Source organism: Ixodes scapularis, unplaced genomic scaffold (genome assembly GCF_016920785.2).
Source record: "Ixodes scapularis isolate PalLabHiFi unplaced genomic scaffold, ASM1692078v2 PGA_scaffold0__279_contigs__length_252992795, whole genome shotgun sequence".
NCBI lineage: Eukaryota > Metazoa > Arthropoda > Arachnida > Ixodida > Ixodidae > Ixodes > Ixodes scapularis.
In genome coordinates, this window is record NW_024609835.1 from 64,458,940 (window position 1) to 64,481,280 (window position 22,341).

The 22,341-nt window shown below is 44.8% G+C and overlaps 1 protein-coding gene across 1 annotated transcript in view; it reads left to right on the forward strand.

Annotated features, from left to right (window-relative positions):
* LOC115323066 overlaps positions 1-14,557 on the forward strand; it is a 116,375-nt gene extending 101,818 nt beyond the window's left edge. The window contains exons 11-13 of the mRNA XM_040211139.1: positions 1-107; positions 8,645-8,815; positions 14,441-14,557. Of these exons, the coding sequence (XP_040067073.1) occupies positions 1-107; positions 8,645-8,815; positions 14,441-14,557 (395 nt within the window). The remainder of the gene's footprint in view (positions 108-8,644; positions 8,816-14,440) is intronic.
* Positions 14,558-22,341: the final 7,784 nt, after the last annotated feature.

The following is a 22,341-nucleotide window of genomic DNA, read 5'->3' on the forward strand; positions in this document are numbered from 1 at the left end:
GTCCTGGAGTGGTCGATAAGAATAAAGCGCGCTTTCTGCCACAGTTAAGGAGAGCTATAGAAAATGTCTGCCATCCCGAAACAATGCTGAGGTTCGAGCTTGTCGACGTAAGAATAATGTTTTGCTTCTTGATCGACTGGCAATTGATCAGTAATTCAATATTAATAGGGGGCAGTGCAACAATAGAAACGTTGAAAGAATTTCCAGCTTGTATTTTTGTATTGTTTATATTTAAACAAGTGAGAGAAAACGCTCCACCTCACCTCGAAATACTGTGATTTCACTAATGGCGAATTCCACTCGTTGTTTTGGCGCGCTTTGCGACTGACATTTATGGAGCGCGTGTCGCCACTGGTCGTTTGGAATCAACCCGGATGTCTTCTGCTCGTCTTTTTGGAGCAGCGCCGATTCCGAATCTCGGTACGGAGCGTCCAGATCTCGATCCGCCGATTTTCCCGGAGCCAAGTAGAAGCCGGTCTCTAGATGAACGTGACTTCCTGCGTAGCCGAGCTTCACGGGAACGGGGGGTCTACCAACGGCGGCTCCGAGTATGCATGCGCTTTACAGAAATGATGAGAGCCCAGCGCGATGGGGATGCCGGGAAGACAATCGGTCACCCCCGGAGGCATGTCGTCTTCTGCTGGTGGAGTCGGAGGCGCGGTGGCTCCGCACGGATCGCGAGCTTCGTAGGGGATTTAGGCTAGTGATGCATAACAACCAACGAAATTCGATATAAGTAGTCGCAAAGCAAAAAACACATTTTCCTCCGGTCTGCAGCCGCTTGTGATGCTCGTCGGAGCACGGTGTGACGTGACAATTAGCAAAGAAGTTTGCGTCGCGTCATCTAACGGAGGTCAACAAAACCATTTCCTCTTTGTTGCTACCTAGTGCCACTATGTAAGCTACGCTTCAGAGTAACGACACTTGGCCATATTGTGTCTTAAAATCATGGTTGCCAGTTATCTGAAGCTTTATCTGAAATCACAGGGAACGCCTTTACGCCCTCCAGAAATGTTTAAACAGTTCGTGACAGAGCAAAGAAATATTGGGTGACTTTCCTAACACCGAATCTAATGCTGAGGAAGTCACACTTTTGAATCATGACGGTCGGCAGTTGCGTCTGCTCTGCATACGAGCCAAAATGGCGGCGCCCACAACAATGCCGGGGAACGGAGTGCCGATACTCTAAGCGCAGCTCATTTAGTGGCACTATTGCTACCCTACCCGCCGTCCGCGTGGCGAACCGTCTTCTTTCTCGGTCGCTTGAGGCGACCTTCAATGATGCCAAGCGGGTACTGCGCTCTGTTGTAGACGAATCGAACATTGAAAGGTCGACAATTGCTGTTGGAGGGCTGGGGGGGGGGGGGGGGGGGGGCGTATTTCAATTTCTTAATAATAATAATAATAATAATACTTTATTGAATGAAAAAATAGCATGTACAGATTCAGGCCTACCGAAGCCTCATCGGGGTTGAAAGGTAGTGCCTGGCAGGCAGTGACAAAATAAAGCAATGACAGTAAAACACAAAAACCCCACATAGATAAGTCAAGCTATGACACACACAGAAAAGAAATCTTTATACAATTCTATTTCTGAGCGCTTTTTTCAGTTTGTATTTTGTACTAGCAGAAAAAATACTCATAGGAAGCTTGTTAAAATACGAGGGAACATAGTAACGGCGCATGCGTTCGCCATATCTTGTGCTGCACCGAGGTATACAGTAACGTTTTTTTGGCCTTAGGCAACGGGCTGGGGCATAAGGTACTTTAAAAGAACTATTCTAGAAATGACGGAAAACTACAGTTTCTATCAACAGAGAGTCGAAATCCGGAAAACATAATGCTCTAAATACGTCAGTATCTTTATCAAGACTTAAATCATAAGAAATAACTTTTAACAAAGAACGCAAAATTGAATTGATTCTTATTTTCCATCGAAGGGCACAGTGGCCGTACACAGTTATACCATAACGAAGCACACTATAGCCCAGGGCATGAATGATAACCTTACGAACGGATAATGGCATAACGTATCTAACACTGTACATCAAACAAGACACCGCGCGAAGCTTCTTACAGATATGAGCGAGCTGTGAATTCCAGGCAAGATCGCTATCAAAAATCAAACCAAGATATTTAACTGTAGATGTGTAATTCACAGGGGTACACGCGCAATTAAGACAATTAGACGTGTGCAAAAAAAGCGGAGAAGTGAGACTGACTCGTTTTAATGGGCTATGAAAACAAATTAGTTGAGTTTTTGTCGTATTAATAGAGATTAAATTTGCATCAAACCAGTCCATTGCCCTATTTGCCGCATTTTGAAGCAAAGAGATTGCGTGCAAATACTTAGAAGCGCAGGCTACAATTACAGTATCGTCCGCATATTGAAATATTGAAGTGGGCACGGTATTAGAAAGATCGTTCACATAAATATTAAATAATAAAGGACTAAGTACTGAACCCTGCGGAACACCAGCTTTAATTATCGAGAAGTTACTTCGAAATTGTTCAATCGAAACACATTGGCGCCTATCCTGAAGAAAATTTGTAACAGCAATAAAAAGGAACCGCGAAATCCCACCATTGACAGCTTATTTAGCAACAGACGGTGACATACACTATCGAATGCCTTACTGACGTCTAGAAATAACGCGCACGCGACTTGATTCCGCTCAAACGACGAGTTCAGCAAATCAGAAAAATCTTCAAGTAACATTTGAGTGCCTCGACCTTGCACGAAACAGTACTGAGAGGGCGACATAATACGATGCTTATCCAAAAAGCGTGGCATGACCAAGCACAAGTGTTTTTCTAACAGCTGAGCAATACAAGGTAAAATTGAAATCGGACGATAATTTTCAATATTATTTCGCGCTCCAGCTTTGAAAAGCGGGATAACGATTGCCGTTTTCAATTTTAAGGGAATGACTCCACTATAAATGATACCGTTTAAAATTGATAGTAAAACAGTTTTGAGGACTTCGAACGACCTACGTAATTCATTGATTGAAATTCCGTCAATACCCGGGGACTTATTAGATTTTAAACTGAAAAGAACGGTTTTAAGCTCATCTTCGTCCAAGGAGGGTAAATAAGCAGATTCCAAAACGCTATTGAGTAATGTACACGAGTTCGTGTGTTGCCTCGCGGTACCCGATACTTTAGAAAAAAGATGGTTAAAATCATTGGCGATACTCTGTCCCCCTGATGATAAAAGGGAGCGATAATTGCTATGGCTTGTAGCCTTTGTGTTTGTTCCTCTAACATCATTGATTAACGACCATGTTTTTTTGGGGTCGGTACGAGCCTCGTTAAATTTGCTACGAAGGTAAAATCGTTTAGCGCGACGAATCATTGCATTGGCCCTATTTCTACACATCTTGTATTTTAGTTGCAACTCGGTGCACCTGGGAGAGCGCTTTAACTGAGACCATAGAAGGTCCTTTTCCTTAATTGCAGCCAAAATTTCAGAAGACATCCATTTGTGGTTTAAGTTCCGTTGCTTGATTTTTACAATGCGCGTAGCTGCTTGCCTAAAACGGTTTAGTTGGGTAACAAGCTGTTCATAACTGTCAGCAGACGAGACAGTAAGCAAAAAAGTGTTCCAGTCATGCTGCGCAACAAGTTTATCAAAAATTAGGGGGTCAACTATTGAAACTTCCCTCTTATCCGTGGCTGAGGCCGGTAGATCAGATTGCTTCATTATCGAGCAACAAACAAAATAATGATCAGCAAGTTTTTTTTCCACAATCGCTGACTGAGTAGCTAAGTTTAGGGCCCGAATATTTACGTGGTCGATGCAAGATACGGTTAGCTGCCCCGATAAAAACTCTTCAAGGGTAGGCTCGCGAATTGTATTTTGCAGTCCCCATTTAGATAGAACATCAAGATAGTCCCCGACTACTGCTAAAGTAGGGCGAAGTGTGTTAATTTTAATATCCCCTATCATACAGACAAGATCTTCATAAGAGAGTGAAGTCAGCACTGAATCAAGCTCAGCCAAAAATAAACGCCCATTGAAACATGGAGGCCGGTAAACCGACAGCAAAACTAACGATAATTCAGGTGTACTTAACCGTAATACTACTGCTTCCGCTTGGTGGAAACAAAAACCTAGCTCAGACACAGACCATATATCTCTTACAAATACTGCCACCCCCCCTCCTTTCCCCGTCGGCCGAGTAAAAGAAAAAGTTTGGTAGCCTGGTATTGAATACCCTGCGATGCAATCAGAAGGAATATTAATTTCAGTAAGCACTAAAGCATCAAAAAAGCCATGAAAAGGGGAAGTTAAAGAAAAAAAATGGTCCCAGTATTTCCGGATACTGCGAATATTAACGTGAGCTACTCGGAAAGCATGTCCTTGGGAACTTGTAAAAAAGCTATGAACTTCCTGAAATGTATCACAAGTACGGAAAAAAACAGAGTTCATGCTCAGACAATTCTTTCCAGATCGGACATCTTCTGAACACGAATAAGAGGTGCGCCTTCAGATTTTTTGGCCAACACCTTGCCGTCTCTTGTCCAGACAAATCTGAAATTTTTCTCTTTACCTTTTGATCTGGCCAACCGGAAAAGCTCTCGGTTGGCCCTCGATAAGTTGTCGTTAAAGTAGAGCCGAGGCAACAAACCATCCTGGACCAGTCTAGGCAGGAGCCTTCGAGCACTAAGCCATTTTTCTTTGGCCGTAACATTGTGCATTTGCACAATGACAGGTGGGATAGAGTCTCCCCGGCTCGGTAAACGATGAACAGTTGAAATATCAGCAGTTTTGAATTCAGATATGTTGAGAGCTCCGGCCAAATCGGAAATGACAGATGTCAAATCTTCGTTAGGCTTCCCCCCCCCCCTTCCTTGATATATTTATTTAAAAACCTTACACACCCTCAAGTGGCGTTGTATAAGGGGAGGGAAGGGGGGGGGGGGGGTGCAGTGCAGTATAAATCGAAATTAGTGAGCACAAAAAACACAACAAAATACACCCCACTTAAGTACACATTAATCAAAGACCCCAAAAAATGAAAGACGTATACAACCCCCTGTAAAGTCGCATTAGAGCGCAGCTCTTGAGGAGAAGGGGGGGCGGGTACTGAGGGGAAGGTATACCCCTCGTCCCTCCTCTTCACCTCCTCCTCCTCCCTGCTTCACCTCCCCTCCTCGCTCCTCTTCCTCCTCCTCCCCTCCTCCTCCTCCTCCCCTCATTATTCAAGCTCCTCCCCTCTTTTCATCCTCATCCCTCCTCTCCCTCCCTCCTTTCCTCCTCCTTATTCCTCCTCCTCCCCTCTTCCTCGCCGCTCAAGCCGGAAACGGCCTCCTAAGAGTTGTGCTCTAAAATATAGAATCAGAACAAATATTTTGGCAGGTTGACATTTTATCGATTGAGGAAAAACCGTAATGCATATTGGAAACTGCGTTGCATATCCAGCCAAGCTTTACGCCCCTAACGTACACGTGACCCTTGTGAGGTCACGTGAGCCCCGTGAGGTCACCTGACCGCCGTGAGGCCATGGGACCCTCATGAGGTCGGGGGGGTCATGTTACCTCACGGTGACGCCGACGGCGACGGCGACGCCGACGCCACTCAAGCCGGAAACGGGCGCCTAAGAGCTGCGCTCTAAAAGATAGTTACATCTTGCCGAAAAAGAACATGAATACTTCGAGAAACAGTGTTATCAGGCAGGTCGTTCCAGTCAGCAATGGCGGATGGCAAAAACCAGCAGAACAACAAGAATGACTTACAAGAGATTAGTTTAATCTTACATGAGTTAATCTTACATGAAACATATAACGGTTAAAAGAGAAGTGATGAGTGAAGTGATGGCGAGCAGTAAATTTTATGCAGAAGACACAGCTGCGATAGCCTGCGGCGTACCAGAAGTGAATGAAGGGCAGCACGAGTTTTAAGGTCAGTTACACTGGTATGACGTGAGTAATCAGAAAAAATGAAGCGAACGGGCTTTGTTTTGAGGTGCTTCCAGTGAGGCAGACCAGTAATGATAATGAGGGTTCCAAATGCTGCAACCGCATTCCAGTATCGGTCGAACAAGCCTGACGTATGTTAGTCGTTTAAGATATAATGGGGCATAATTAAGATTACGTTTTAAATGACCGAGACTACGGTTAGCTCTTGAAATAATGTAATTAATATGCATGTTTCATCATAGATAGGAGGATAGGTGAACTCCTAGGTATTTGTGAGATTGAACTAGATCTAACGGGGTATTTTGGATATGATGTTGATTAGGGTACAAACGAGAATTACTAGGGCGAACGAAACGAACGTGCTCGCATTTAGAAGTGTTTAAACTTATGATCCAGTTAGTACACCTAAAGGTGATATTTAGTAAGTCATCTTGAAGGGCAGTACAATCTGGTGGGTTACTAATCCGACGATAACTAACGCAGTCAACGCCGAAACGATGAATTCGAGAGGTCAAGGAGTTAGGTAAATCGTTTATATACAGGGTGATTCAAGGAGAGGCCAGGATCTTTAAATCGACCGCAAAATTCGGTTTCTTAACCTGTCACGCTACGACTTTGTGAAGCGTTTCCCACAGATGGTGCTTTTTTTCTTGGTTGCAATTTGCAAAGAGCGAACTTACCTGAGGACAAAGTAAAGAAAGAAAAAGGCTTAGCTCCTATGAAAATTCAGTGAAACCACCGGTTTTCATACAATACGAAGGCCTCTTGTCTAAAGACCGGTGGCTTCGCTGCCTTTCCATAGGAGCTAAGCCTTTTTCTTTCTTTACTTTTTCCTCGGGTAAATTCGTTCTTTGCAAATTTTACAAAAAAAAAAAAAAAAAACATTTGTGGGCAACGCTGCACAAAGTCGTAGCGCATAAGCTAAGAAACCGAATTTTGCGGTTGATTTAAAGAGCCTGGCCTCTCCTTGAATCACCCTGTAGATAGGAAGAAGAAGCGCACCCAGCTCACTACCCTAAGGAATACCGGAAGTGACGGGAACAGGATTTAAACGATGGTTGTTTGCGTTAGTGTACAGAGTTCTGTTACGTAAAAAGTCTTTAATCCATTTTAATACATGCGGTTCAGTATTTAGTGCAGATATTTTTGAGACAAAAAGCTGACGAGGAACGCGACCAAAGGCCTCAGAAAAGTCAAGAAAAATATCACCAGTAACTTGATTGCTGTCCAAATTAGTGCGCATATTATGTAAAAAAACAGCTAGGGGTGTCTCACAGGACAGTCCTTTTCTAAAGCCATGTTGATGAGGTGAAAATAAATTATTGTTCTCAAGAAAAGTAACAAGGTTAGAATAGATTATGTGTTCAAGTAATTTACATGAGACACTGGTTATAGATATTGACCTGTAGTCATTAGCAGATAATTTATCACCACCCTTGAAGGGACAGAAACGACCCGCCCGATTTTCCGCTCAACTGGCAGCCTATCCTCTATTAATAACTGTGAAACTATTTCAGATGATAAGACACAGCTATCGTCTCTAGTACATGCCAATAATTTCCAGCTAATGCCGTCTTCCCCAGCGTATGTAGAAAGTTTAAAGCTGTTAATAAAGTTAAGAACACATAACGGTGTAATGTTTACGTTAGGCATGTTATTGTTTATATACGTCGGCAAGGGGGGAAGTGCCCCCTGTGGTTCCTGTGCAAGCACAGAACCAAAATTCGTATTTAACAGCGAAGCACACCCTTCCTCAGATACAATTTTCCCGTTATAAGTTTAGTGAAGCGCGGAATTGACTTTAAGATTAACCACATTCCAAAATTGTATTGGGTTATCCAAGAGAAATTACAGCATATCTTGATTAAAACATTTTCTACAAGCTTCCCGACTCTTTTCCTTGTGCAAACGATGGCACCCCTTCTAACTCGCCCAGTCTGAATCGGAGCAGCTTCATTTGGCTTTCCTGAAACGACGCTTTTAGAGTTACCACCCAAGACGGCGCGGACACAATCGCTGGCGAGAGTTGCGATGATACACAACAACTTTGTGGGCAAAAAGAACGCTGCGTGCGCGCTGAAAGCGTTGACCCGTGACCGTATAATCCCGCTTAAAAGCTCACGCGAAGACGGTCGATTTCGGTAAAAAATCAAGGCGAGGCATCTGTGTACGCGGGAACACTTAAAAGGGGGGGGTGCCTCCTCCTCCCCTTCTCTTTCTTCCGCGAAATTCAAAAAGGAACGTGTCGAGTCAGAAGAAAACACAGAGTTGATTTAGTGACTTTCGACGATCCTGAGCAAGTTTCTAATTAAAACATAGATATACATTCACGCATTAAAAAGTTAAATTTTCGACAGTAATTAATAAAATAATTCTGCCCACCGTTATTATTTTCCCAGATGGGCCCTTTGGCAAGAGACCAATACAAGATTACCCGTTTTTCTGTGGGATGCGTACATTTTGGAGGAACGATTTGGCTCAGGTTTTGAGAAATACCCTGTATAGTCTTTCGCAGAGTTTATTTCGTAATTAAATTATAATTTTTGTAGGGAACGCTTAATGTTGTGCTGACCCCTAGGAGATCAAGCAGCATAGTGGATTTCGATACATATCGGGTATATTTTATTTAGTCGTCAATGCGGGATGTCTTCTTAATTGAGAGGCTCATTGATTTATAAACACGCACTCTTTATGACATTTTGTTCTCCTATATTTTTAGTTGCTGAGACCCGAGAAGATATCTGAGAAAATAGTGTACCTGAGAATCCTTCAGCCGTTCGATGAGAACGGAACATCGACTGAGACGTTTGTCTCAAAGATTACAGAGCTCGTAAACAAGGAAGAGTTCGCAGTATGCTTCCTAGGTTACACGATAACTTTAAATGAAAAAGTAAGTATCAGTTTCATGCCTCTCGGTACGATATGATACTTGATAAAAAAAAATATCAAAGTTAAATTCAGAACTCAAGTCTTTCAATTGTTAGAGCAATTACCATTACTTCACGAATAGGATAAATTCTAAAATACTAAATCTCTGCTTAATTACTCCAAAACGGGTTAATTAGAACGAATTGATAAAAGTTATTCAAATAAATTTTTTCTTGCCATTCTGACGTTTTTTTTGTACTTTCGTGAAATATCAAAAATAAAAACAAAGTCCTCACGTTTACTTTGTATGTGACGGAAATATGTCAAATAAATACTTCTTGATAACTTACACGTTTACTTACTCTAGTATACCCACTGCTGCAATCGGCGGTGCACTGGTCACGCTTTGCGCTGCATTTGGCAGTTGCCTTTCTTAGGGATATAGTAAACAGAAGCGGGCCATCAATTCGATCAACTACGCTCCGGTCTTAAGTGGAATGCACTTCCAAGGTTTTCGAACGCACATTGTGAACGCCTTACAGTGTTCTAAAGTTCCTTATAGGAGTTCGCTGTTCGAGACAAAAAGAAAATGGGGCAAGTCCTAAAGAGAGAAACGTAATGTTTAAAATTTACGTTTCTTGGTGTTTTCTTTGTGTTTTTTTTTCTTGGGGGGGGGGGGGGGGGGGGCTTACGGTGTAAAGATGACGCTAATGTCTGACTGGCTTTGCTCATGAAGAACTTTACTTTTGCGTTTGTTGCAAGCTTTTCTGGTGCGTGTAGAACTCACGACTTTGAGACATGGTTTCGCTGTATGAGCGCTTGCGATAGAAGAGCAGATTTCAAGGCACGGAATGCGTCCAAGTTCTAGCTCACGTTTCCAATCTTCGTCGACCTAAAAGCCAAAAGGGAACGGAATATATATCTACTCAGTCCTCCACGTATCCTCAACTAAAACACTTCATAGGTGATATTCACTGGACGCCACGTTGTCACGGATGACAAGAGGAGAAGCGGCGAAAATCCTACTTCAACTGAAAGCTTAATGGGCGAACTTGTCCAGAACAAAATAAAGAACGAGCGCCGAGACAGCAGAAAAGTGGGCGGCGCGATTTGGCGGCGTAACAGCAAGCAGACAGCGAGACTGACTCGACAAGATCCCGAGCAGCTCGTTATCCGGTGTGCGTCACCATCCAAACAAATCGGCCTAGAAGGTTCGAGCGTCGAGCGTTTCAGGTGAAAATGAACAGGCACTTTCGAGAACAATAATGTGGGACGAAATTATAAAAGTTACGTCCCGAGTAAGAATAAACGCGAATCTAATAGAAGTCCGTGACCCAGCTGTGCTTGCTTGGCCCTGCGGGGCACAATGGGCAGCCTGCAGATCGAACTCAGTGCTAATACGCGCGCCTCACGCAGCGGCGTCGCGCGCACTCGTCGGGAAGGGACCTCGGCAGTCGCAACTCGATCGCAGTGGTACACCGGTGGGTGTTGCAAGGTCGGCATGCCTGCTTGGGCTACCACATTGGCGAAAGCGCGGAAGCAGCGTGAGCGGCGGGGGAGCTCTACCGCTTTCCCTACGCTGACTCAAAAGCGGCCGCGCGGCGCTGCTCGCTGTGCAATCGGTAGCGGCTCCTAGCGGACGCAAGGTGCCCATATAAGTACACTGTTCACTGGGCACGCTTAGTTTTAATTTTCTAGTCTTCGTCGACCTGAAAACTTAAAGCTAATGCAGTGAAGCTACTTAGACCGCTGCGTATGTTCAACTAAAATTCTGTTTAGGCGGTATTCGATGGACGCCATATTTAAGTGCACCACTGTTCACTGGGCGCGGTCAGAAGGAGCTCCCACGCATGCGGGCGGAAAAAGAAAGAGAGGAGGAGACCAGAGCGCGCGGGGACGTCAAACATTGAGCTCTGGTTAGAATGATTTGTGGGGTAGACACCCTTGCAATTCAGCAATTCCAATGTGACCCCTACAACCAATATTTAAAAAGCTAATCAACACAATGGCGTTAATAAGTGAACTTAGCATGATGATTATCAAATCTACTAATGTCCGCTGAGGATAATAAATAGATGTTAAAAACATAACTTGACTAACCTTCACCCCGTTTTTAAAAAAATTAAGAAAAAACTGCTCGAATTAAAATAAAACACCCAGTGCATTCCAAAACCATAAGAGGGCGGCTGCGTGGCACATGTAATTATTGTCCACGTTAGGGAGATCGGTGGCCGAGTGTGTTAGCGCCCCATAGCTAGGAGCATGTGAAGCTGAAGCTCGCCCTACAAAACACGGGACATCTGGCAGACCGGATGTAGCCCGAAACCACCCATTCCCATTTTAACCCATCCCGTTTTGACCCATTCCCGAAATGACTTTCCAGTTTGAACCTGTCCCGTTTCGACCCATTCCCGAATCTCCCGTCCTATATGGAAATGTTTCGTTTCAACCCGTTCCCGAGACGCCCTTTTTATTTGAACTAGTAACAGAAAGACACTTTACGTTCGAGCCCGTCGCATTTAAACCCATTGGTATAAAGCCCCGCTCATCTAACCGATTCGCAAAAATTCTCCATCGTTCTAACCCTGCTGTGCGCAACTTTTCTGCTTAAGAATATGTCCCCGAAATGATGTTAATGCAATTATTGCGAAGGTACAAGCGAGCTACCTAGTTATGTTGTGAAATATTTTGCTTATCAATGTACTCTTAAAATATACAACACTGTCAGACAAGCTTCAACAAAATATATATCTGCTGAAAGTACTTAAAATGTTTTTTTTTTTCAAGTTTCCCCCAAAATGTGCAAATACGAAACGGACTATATACACTGCGCGTAAACGTTTACGCGAACACGATGTTGACAATTTTTCGAATTTTACTTTCAAATGGTATTAGAAGGTGCCAAATTGTACCGCTTATGTTAATGGCACAGGTGAGCACTTTCAAAGACTAATAATATTGATGGCAGTCTTTTGATTCTTTGAGACAAGCAGCGAAAGCCAACAATCGCTTGTTCGCGCTAACAGTATCACGCTCTGTACAATAATGAAATCTTAGAAAAGAATAGAATAGTTTTATTTCCGATAGATACATTTTCAAAGCGTACAATGATGAGCCGGTGTAAGCCTCAAGGGCTCGTGTATCTTCAGGTAACATGCCATAACATAGGCATATCACTTTGAGGATTCAAAAATTAGGGTTGCCTTAGGTTTTATATTGCGACGCTATTTTTAGGTTACACAAAGCGTTTGCGTACGTTCTAAAACTTCCTTATAGTGAACGAGATATTTTGAAGAGTGACAAATCATACAGGCTAGATGTATGATTGCGACTTCATTTCCTTACGAGTCCAAACACAAAACCCTGGCGCACAAAGGAAAAAATCATAAACCACAAAGTGCTATCGCCATGGTTGAGAAAGTCCGGTAGCAAAATCGCGCCATCAGAAAGGCGACACTCCAATTTTGATAGTTTGCGGCTGTCCTCTGGCCCGCATGGCACCACCATTTGCAAGCTGTTGCAGAGGTATCCTTGTCAAGACCTCATCTTGTTTGATCAGATCGATGAAGCTGTAAATGTTCAAGTGAGCCCTCCCTGACACAGCGTTTACCTTACCGTGCCAGGTCTGCAAGTTGATTTCGGGATACGAAGAAGTGAGTTGAGCAAGGAGGAGAGACACTGGGCATTTGAACCTAATTAGCTGTTAACAAACAATGCAAACAAACCGACCCAACTGATAAAGAACGATGGCCGAAGCGGGAAAGTTGTTTCGGGATAAGGAGAAAAGTGGAAAAGATGAAACGAGAAGGTCGTCTTGAGACAGGTCCAAATGGAAGGTACAAACGGAATGTTGAATTGGGAATGGGTGGAAACAGGATCCACCCGGCCAACCCTACCCGTATTGCCTCTGGATAGCTCGGCCAAGGGATCTGATCCTATAATACAAATAAATAACTGTTTTCACTCACTCACTTCTTTTATTTGTGCAACTTACCAACTTATGTTCGTGTAAGTACATGCTGCAGTGCATGCACGTTAATTAAATAACCCGACTTATAATCACCGACAGGCTTCTTGCTTTGTAATTCGTTTTCGGTGATCGTATCGGCACTCTCTACTGAGCGATTACAGAAAGATCGGGACATGCCACGCCCTGCGTCTCTTTAAGCAGCCGGGGAGTATAGCAGTCGTACTTTGCAAGCTGAAGTCACATCCACATCGTGAACTAGAGTTGCCACAGAAATAACGGTTGCGGCTCAGGCTAGCTGGTGAACGTTGATACTTAAAAAAAAAAAAAAAAAAAAAAACGGAGACAAGAAAAAAGAAAGGGAGAAACGGTATGCTAGTGTTTCCAACCCTAAAGGACCTTGCGATTTCTAAACACGGAAAGTTTCATTTGATTTGATATCCGTTGTGGCCTCTAAAATCCCTCCCCGTTTTTTTTTTCTTGTAGTTCTTTTTAGTTCTTAAAGCATTTACAATTTTCAACTTTAAATTTTATTCTTACAAAACAAAGTGTTGCTTGTACACAGTACGCACACCAAACTACTTATGCTTAAACAATAATGTTCCTTATATGTCCAGAGGTGTTTCTCCCAGCCCTCACACGTTTTGCTGCTTTCCGCTTATGCTTCTTACATATTGCCTCGCGCGCCGTCGAGCGAGCGCGTGCGTGGCCGAATGGTTAATGCGCTTGGCCATCGCGCGGTGGCTCCTGGTTCGTTTCTAGGGAGCGAACTCCTCTTTATTAATTTTTTCAACTTGACATTCTCATATGTTCGAGAACGTTGCCGTCTGATTGCGATACAAATGTTCTGCGCGCCGAACGTTCTACACCGAGTGTTCCAGACACCCACGCGGGCACAAAAGGCGCTCAACGTGGCGGTCCGGAGTCTGCCTCGCTCTTGCGCTCGACCGTGCTACTCCGCCGAATTTCGACGCCAACGACGCTACCTTTTCTCATTTTTGAGGGGGGCACAAGTTCGTTTTTATTAAACGTGTAGTTTTCTACTGCACTAACACGCGTTCTGCCTGTCATTCGTGACAATATGCTCCGCACGCCCTCTCGTCGATATACTCCGGCAATGTCTGGCTGAGTATTCCGTGAGAAAATTTCTTTTAAAAATGTTGAGTTTTAATGCGAATTAATCGGCACTTCGGTAAGAGTTTTACTCTTACTGAAGTGCCGATTAGTGAGCCTGCTACTAGCTGCAAATATGATAAAGCCATTTTAATTCACTGAAGTCCACGCACCTAGAAGAGCTTAATGTTATATCAATTCCTTCTCATTTCTACTAAAAATTGTTTTTTTAAACACTAATAGAGGCAGACTTTTTTCTCTTTGGCTAAACCAGTATCTTTACGACCAATTAGAGACAATCATTGAAATAACAGCAGTCAGATTGAAATAGACCGCACCGCGATAATCCTTAGTTGAACCAGATTGTGAATGCTGTTATTTAAGACAAACCTTGTCAGCAACATTATATCATTCTAGAACTTCAAAACAATAAATATTCTAGACGCCGTAGCAGAATGTTATTGGGCAGTTATACTTATATTACGAGTGAAAGGATTTGGAATAATGTTAACTAAATCGTAATATATGCGTGCAATAAAACCAATCAATATTTATTATTTTTTTCAGTTAATGCAATGGATAGCAATAAACGGCTCGTTCGTCGAACAAAAACGTGAAACACCCGTGCCTACTCCAAGCAGAGGAAGTAAAAAAAATAATAAAATTGAAAAATGCTCTGCATAAAAGTGCATGTAAGATTATTTTAATGAATTAATAAAACCTTGCCTCAATCTTTTTCATTTTTATTTGTGTGAGTAAATATACAACATCTTTAGATGTTTGCTACACTGACAGAGTTCTAGGACCATAAACTCGTCCGACACAAAGTTCGGGCCGAAAGTTCGCGGAGCGCGCCGATTAGACGTCGGCGAAAAAAGCGCCAAGTCATCGTCGTGATAGGCCAATCGATGCGCTCCGTCAAACTTGGCGCCAACTTTGTGTTTGACGAGTTTAGAGTCCCTACTTTCACGGTAAGCACTGACCTAGCTGACGTCACAAAACAAAACGTACTTGCGACGTCTTGTATTTCTCCCCTCTTTGTAGCCTCCGTCATGGGTTTTAGGATTGTTTAACGTTAAGCAGCTCGTCTGCCTTATTACATTATCTTCGTACAGGTCTTAGTTTCGGGAAAGTGTTAAATAACAACGCAAAAAGTAAAAAAAAAAAAAAAAGCTTGGTGTTTGAGTTGTTTGATGAGTATTAGGCCCGAGCGGGACCGATTGGAGTTCTGCGATCGCTCAGTGATGACGCAAGTGGCCGGTATCACGTGACGAGGCCAGGTAGCTTCACTGCTTTGCTTTGCTTTGGTGGTGTGCTTTAGCGCGTAGCAGCAGAAACTGTTCGGTAAGTGTATTTCATTTTGCTTACACACAAAACAAGCGTAGGACAATACCTAAAAAAAAATATGAATTCACCAAGCGAAACGATCGGAAGTTGCGCGTAAGTTACGGTGGAATCTTACAATAGTTTCATGGCCGCCAGCACCAATCGAATTCTTCGCCGTGGGGAACAACGAGCGTACTTCTTTCTACGTGCTCTTCGCGCGCTTACCGTTTTCAAGCAGCAAGCAAAAGAAAATGCGTACTCGAAACTAGGATTTTAGCTGAAGGTCGCTCCATTCACGGATTTCGAAAGCTACGAAAATAATCCGACCGACTTGAGCGGCCCCTCAAGTCGGTGGGAAAGCCTAGCGTGGTGGGTCGGAAGGTCTAGCACGGCGCTCGTCATTCTCTGCCTACGACCAGCGGCCTCGTTCAATTGATATGTTCGCAAAACACCTTCCCCCTCCCCCCGCACTTCTTTTTTTTAAGGGGTCCCACTTCGTATGAATTGTTTGAAAGTTGAACTAGATCTTCCGGTTAGAAGGGAGTCTTATGTCTTCGCCGTCTGCTTGTAATGTTCGGAGCGTTGTATGGTGGTGGCGGACGCTCTCGTCGCAGTGACAAGTCGTCAATTGTATTTGCTGCCTTCTTTGACGTATAGCTCGAACAAACACTCTAGGGATTACCCTCGCATCATGTGGTACGTACGCTTAACTTTTCGTGACTTTCTGAAACCTCGCGAGCAAACTGCGAAAGAAAAAAAAAAAAAACCCTGCGATCGGAGTGCCAAGTTCAACCCTTGGTCGGCCATCCTGCGATTGACTTTTTTTTGCTCTGCTTGTTTCCGACAAGCTGAAAAAAAAAATCTCGCCCCAGGAAGTATGTTGTTGCAGGATCATACTTTGGAAATAATTCGTGACTACTAACGGGTTATTTGTAATTCATTACTTTTTCAAGTAATGCTGTAACTGCTACGTTACTTTTTTGCGACGGTAATTTAAAACGTAATTTCGTTACAAGTTTTGGTAATGGATTACCTTAATTACTGCTTACTTTCTTGAAAAATCTACATAATACAGAAATTAGAGCAACATTATTAGGCAATTCAGCAGACTATAGATAGAAAGATAAACAAAATAGAAAACATCGTGAAGGCGAGGATACCCGAAAATAAATCACAATTATTTCTATGACCGCTCACAAAACCACGTGAAAAACGTGCAAGGTATATAGAAATATGCGAAAAAGCAAAGATCCAGAAGACAACGCTGAGTTGGCGTTGTCTTCGTGATCTCCTAGCGGAGGTAGATGGTGCTACTGCGCATGCGCACCGCTATCTTGGTCTGCATAATTCCAGGGATCACTTCTGGTCGCGTAACCTAGAGGGATAGCGGGTGCGGTTGCAACTTTCGCCTCCTTGCCAGCTTACAGGCGGAGGGCGCCCACGTACTTTCTCTTAAATTCAATATTTTATATTTACCAGGACTACCATATGGGGTGGCATAAGGAATGAAAAGTAGTGTTGCAGAACAATTTGGAAAACATCAGAATTGTTTCTATTGTTGTCTTGGTAAGTGTGCTGAAAAAGTAGCATGGAATTAATTAGTAACGTAACGAGGGACGTATTTCGTTACTTTTCAGCGACAGTAATTTGAAACGGTAATTCATTGCATTTGAGGCTCGGAGATTTGTAATTGTAATCAATTTCATTTTTCAAGAAACGGACACAAGTCTGTTTAGAATCTACCTGTTTTTTCACTTGGCAAGCGTCCGAAGTTACAATGACGGCAGATTTGGTCGTGGTCAGTACGATAACACGAAACTGGGTCATCTGGGTCACTGGGTCCTGTTTTGTAAGTTGTGATGCCACTATTGTTGCGCGGCTTGAGTTTAATTTAGACGAGAAGTACAACGAAATTCTTAGGCTGCTTTCCATATTCTTGTTTTGGAGCATGTCAGAGCAATGATTTTCTTGCAACTTCCACATCATCCTTTGTTGATTGTGTAAACCTCCTGTTTACTGCAGCTGGAAGAGAAACAGTTAAAAGCAAATATAATTACAGCCACGCTGAAACCACTGTGGCATTCAAGGACAGCATGAAATAGGAGAGAGGACCACATATTCCTTCATCTCATGTTTAAAGGGGTACGGAAATGAAATTCTAGCGCCTTTCTTATTGTTTAAATGTCGTCTAGGCAATGACATCAGCGCGGAAAGACGAATGTTTTGTTGAAAACGACAAGATAAGGAATGCTAAAACGAGCTAAACGATTACCAAAGTGCACATGGTCGAGGTTTCCAAAACAGTGTTGTATGCCGTGACTACAAACACTGTAGTCATGGAATCACCTCTAACATATGCGCAGTGCCGCTTTGTGAGAGTATGCGTGTACCCGTGGAAGTCCCAAATGCCTGAACGCGAAGTTTTTTCCGAGAAAACAAAAACAGAGCTGACCACCATGAACCCGTTAGGTTTATTGCCACGGCTGACCCAATGGCCAATCGGTAGTCTGCTTCGGTGTGGTATTTAATTTGTTGGAAGCTTCAGAAGTGAAGAGCTTCTGTAGAACGCCGAGATGCCGCGCTGTTGTGTGGCAGAGGACTTTAGTAACAGCGTGCCGCATCGCAAGCTTTCGACGCGTCAATTTCCGAGCGATGGGTGTGTCTCGCACATCCGTCGTTTTTGGGGGTTCCGGCAACAAATAATCACTTGCGCTGTGATCACTTTTGTGATGAGGATTGCAAAAAGAGCACCAGGGCGATGAAGTGTTTCGATCTGACTGTGCGGCCGCGGCAGTGTGGGCGAGAAGTCCATCAGTGCTGTGCGCGCGGCTGGTGAGGGCTGGCGCCATTGAGTGGCAAAACTGATAATTACACGAGCCTTCCCGTAGCCTTGCCCGTGCTGTATGGGATGATGTCGCGAAGGCGTCAAATATCCCAAGACGGATTGCGCTCTCCGTGGCTGCATTTCGAGCGCTTGCTAGAGAAGGCCATTTAGAATGAAAATTATACCCATCCACTCAATATACAAATGTGAGATTGTCATATACGGGTATTAATGGTCACATTTAGCCTACCTTTGAACATAATAGTGATATTTCAATTTTCGCTTTAACATCCCTTTAAGCTGAAAAATGATAGTAAACACAGTAATGAAATGAACATGTTCAGAAGTAAACATAATGTACATTTCTTTCTGAGGGGTACATTCTTATTTCTGCTAATCGAATTTGGGAGTTTTACGTGCCAAACCAATAACGGGCATCTGGCACGCCCCAGTGGAGGACTCGGGATTATTTTCGACCACCTGGGGATCTTTTGACGAGCAACCGAAATCTCGGTTACACGGCGCCTTTTCCGCAATAAGCCTACGTCAGATTGCGGGCACCTCGGCCGGGATGCGAACCCGCCATATGAAGATCCGTGGGCCAGCGCTCTCGCCTCAGAGTTACCGAGGCGGCTCAGCAGATCAAAACGGTTGCCCGAAATAGGGTTTCCTGGAAGCATATTTCTATCTCTCCCAGGTTGGGACGAGTAACATAATGTTTCACCTGCAAACAACAACCTTATATGATTCTGACCAAAATTTTGTAATGAACGTCATAAAATTAAAAACTTGAAGCTAACCAAACACGAGTTCACAAATGCGGAGCTTGTAAACCTTCTTCCCCTTTTTTCTCTCCAAAGCGTACTCGGCAGCTAGTTTATGAGTAAGCAGGTAGTGTAACAATTACGGTGCTGGGCTACGCTATGCGTTTTCTCGGATTCCTGATAAGATTAGTTGGAGCGGCGCGGGGTTGCATTTCTTTCTTCGTTTTTTTTCGGTCTTGATTGAATACAGAATCCTTAAAAGCCAGTTTACTTTTATACTAAAGACACATCGTCTTCCGGCAGCAGGCACGGAGCTTCAACCGTCGTCGCGTCGACGCTATAGTTCGAATCGAGATCGCCTTTCACGCCATCCCACCTTCGCACCGCCGCTCTCTTGATACGTTATCGGGTGGCTCCCTGACTGTCGTCGTGCGCCAGATCAACTGCTCGAACACACAAGCCTGGGAGGTAGACATCCCTCGCCGACACCACAAGACGACCAACGGAACAGCGACTGCTCCCATGTTCAGCCCCTGGGAGGACGGGGGGTATCCTCCGGCCTGCCATACTCACACTCTTACCGGCGTCGCAATTTCGGGGTGCCATCGCCATGGCTACGCCCTTAATTGTGATTCCGGAAAACGACACCACGGAAAGTGCGAGCACAACGGCAGCCGGTCATCTCGACAACGGTCAGCAACCTGCGGAAGCAGGAACAAGTGGCAAGTTCGTGGACGGCAGCAAAGAAAACCCTGACAACTCAACTTCCAACGACACTTCTGACTCTGACATGACTACATCAGGCCCAGAAGACCAAGATGACGAGGACTTCATTTTTGTGAATACAAGACGCAAACTGAAGCGCAAGATCGAGAACGCCAGTGATGAGGAAAGCAGAAAGAAAGCCATCGTCGCACTCGGTCTGACAGTCCTCTTCGCACCGCAAGACCCGACGATAGTTCTGAACAACCTCAACAGCCTGAAGCTCACAGAGGCTCTTAATAGTCACGCTCCTACCGAAGTTGGTGAAATTCGCTGCAACAAGAGATTGAACATACTCGCGGTGGACACACAAAACCAAGAATCCACAGCGTCCTTGCTGCGAATCAGGAAGCTCGTCGGCATTGCAGTGTGGGCATACGAGCCTCGGAATCCGAACACTGCCGTGGGCCTTATTTGGGACGTTGACGCAAGCATTTTGGAGAAAGTGTTGCTTCGGAACCTAAGCGCGAACACGACGAAAATCACACAGGTGCGTCGTTTTGCATAGAAACGGTTCGCGTCACTTTCGCTTGCGCGACGTTAATTGACCAGCGCAGTGCAGGAAGTGTGGCAAGTTTGGACATGTCAAGGCAGTTTGCACTCACCTCGAGGTGTGCACCAGATGCTCTGGCTCCCACGGGAGCGAAAGATGCGCAGCCGAAAGGGCCGAGTGCGGGAACTCCAAGGGCGCACATGAGGCAACCTCGAAAGACTGTGATATGACAACAAGAACGAGCCGTAAACAAGTGCAAAACAATGAACAAAGTAGACTTCAAAACTGCCCGAGCACGAGTTGCCGTCCGAAGCCGCGGCCAACACAACATTAAACATGACAAGGTGATCGTTCTTCGAAACCGTTTCAGTTACCTTTATGATGAGACGCAAGACCTGCCCCTCCCCCCCCCCCCCCCCCCCCCCCCCCCGAGCAGAGCAACGCATCACAGAATGAAACACGCAGCTCGCACCCTGCACGGCGTGCTTCATCAAACCCTGAACCAGCCTCTCGGGAGCAAGGTGCATCGAGAGAGCAGCGCCTGGAGCCTCTAAATAGCATTAGAGATCATGACACATCCCAAAATTCATCGCCAGCGCACAGCACAACAAAATTCATACAGTCCTGCGCTCCGCAGTGCCTCTGCTCTGGTGCAATCGCAGCCAACTAGTAACCGTAAAGACTCCCGAAGCGCGACCGGCAATGAACAGCCCAGCCTGATCTCTTCACTGGGAACCCTTGCACGGACTGTAATGCCAGCAGTCACCAAACTTTTGAAGCCTTTTGACACCCCTGTGGTGAGAGCGATTCTCCAAATAATCACACTGGTTCAGCATTGGCACTGCGATGCAGCTTGCTAGGCATAAAATTTCCACAAATTAGTAACCTACAGCACACGCAACGAGCGCCACAGGTATCGTACCTCAAGAGCGCGCTAGTGAACGACGTCTAGGCTCTGTAGAACCCTTTATGCATCAAATATATCGCGAATGCACTGTGCTCCAGTGGAACGCGCGCGGCCTACGAAATAAAGTGCCTGATATACGGGACTTTCTACGAAAGTATGAAACGCCCATTGCAGTCTTCATAGAATCAAATGCATCTTCAACGCTCCGCATCTTTGGATATGAGTGCCATCATTCAATTCCTGATCGGGAAAAAAGTCGGATCACCGTGTGTGTGCGCACAGACATTTCAGTTGCCAGGAAAGAGGTCTCAAATCACACTATAGCCGATTATGTGTGTCTAAAGCTTTAGTTGAAGAACATATCTTTCAGAATCATCGCGATCTATATTCCACCAAAAGTGCATTTCTTTGGCGAAGAAATTCAGGCCATGCTGCCGGTATCTAATGGACCTTTTCTTCTCTGTGGCGATGTCAACGCACACAACCCGCTGTGGGGTGGGGATAAACTTGATGCGAGAGGAAGACACCTAGAAGACATTTTCAGCTATTGGAACATGGGGGTCCTTAATGATGCGACATACACTTTTCTTCGAGAGAGCTCAAGAGCGCCATCGATATCACTGTGGTTTTTGAGGACTTCCGTTTTCCCGTCCGAGGGATGACAGATCTTGACACCAGGGGCAGTGGCCATCCGCCTCTACTCATCTCCCTCGGCGGCTTTGAATGAAGAAGGCAGAATCGGACAATCCCGTATAGAGACTGGAGTCATTTTAGAAACGAAACAGAGTCAGCATATAAAGATGGTGCAGAAGATACGGACATCACTGCCTGCATAACATCATCGTTGACATCCACTACGAAAATGTTGAAACTCCCCGCCAAATACCTTGCGATCGACGCAGATTGAGAAGTTGCGAGCGGTTCGACGTTGTGCTGACCGACGTGCCAGGCGAACTGGTAAAGCCGCGGACTTGGCGGAAACACCACGAACCCTGGCGGTCCAACGACGATACTTAATTCAACTCTCTATGCGACGTTGAAGAGGTACCTGCGGTTCAATGGACCCTGACAAGCCGTCAACGGGACTATGGAACGTGACCCGGGGGCTCAAGAAAACACCCAGGCAGAAGTTTCCCTTCCTTACCTTGGCACTTTCAAAAGGAACCACTAAGCGTCCCGCAGCCAATGCTTTCTGCCAGCTTCAGCAGCGGCGCCCCGCGAGCGAATTGTCACACGAGAATACCACTGAAGCCGTCGTGCTACCGGAGCTAGAGAAGGCTTTTACCATGAAGGAACTCAAATTCGCTCTACAGGAGTGTTCCCAGCACACCTCTCCAGGCCCGGATGGTGTTACATAAAGGGCGCTGGCCAATCTGGGACCCCTCGCCCTCG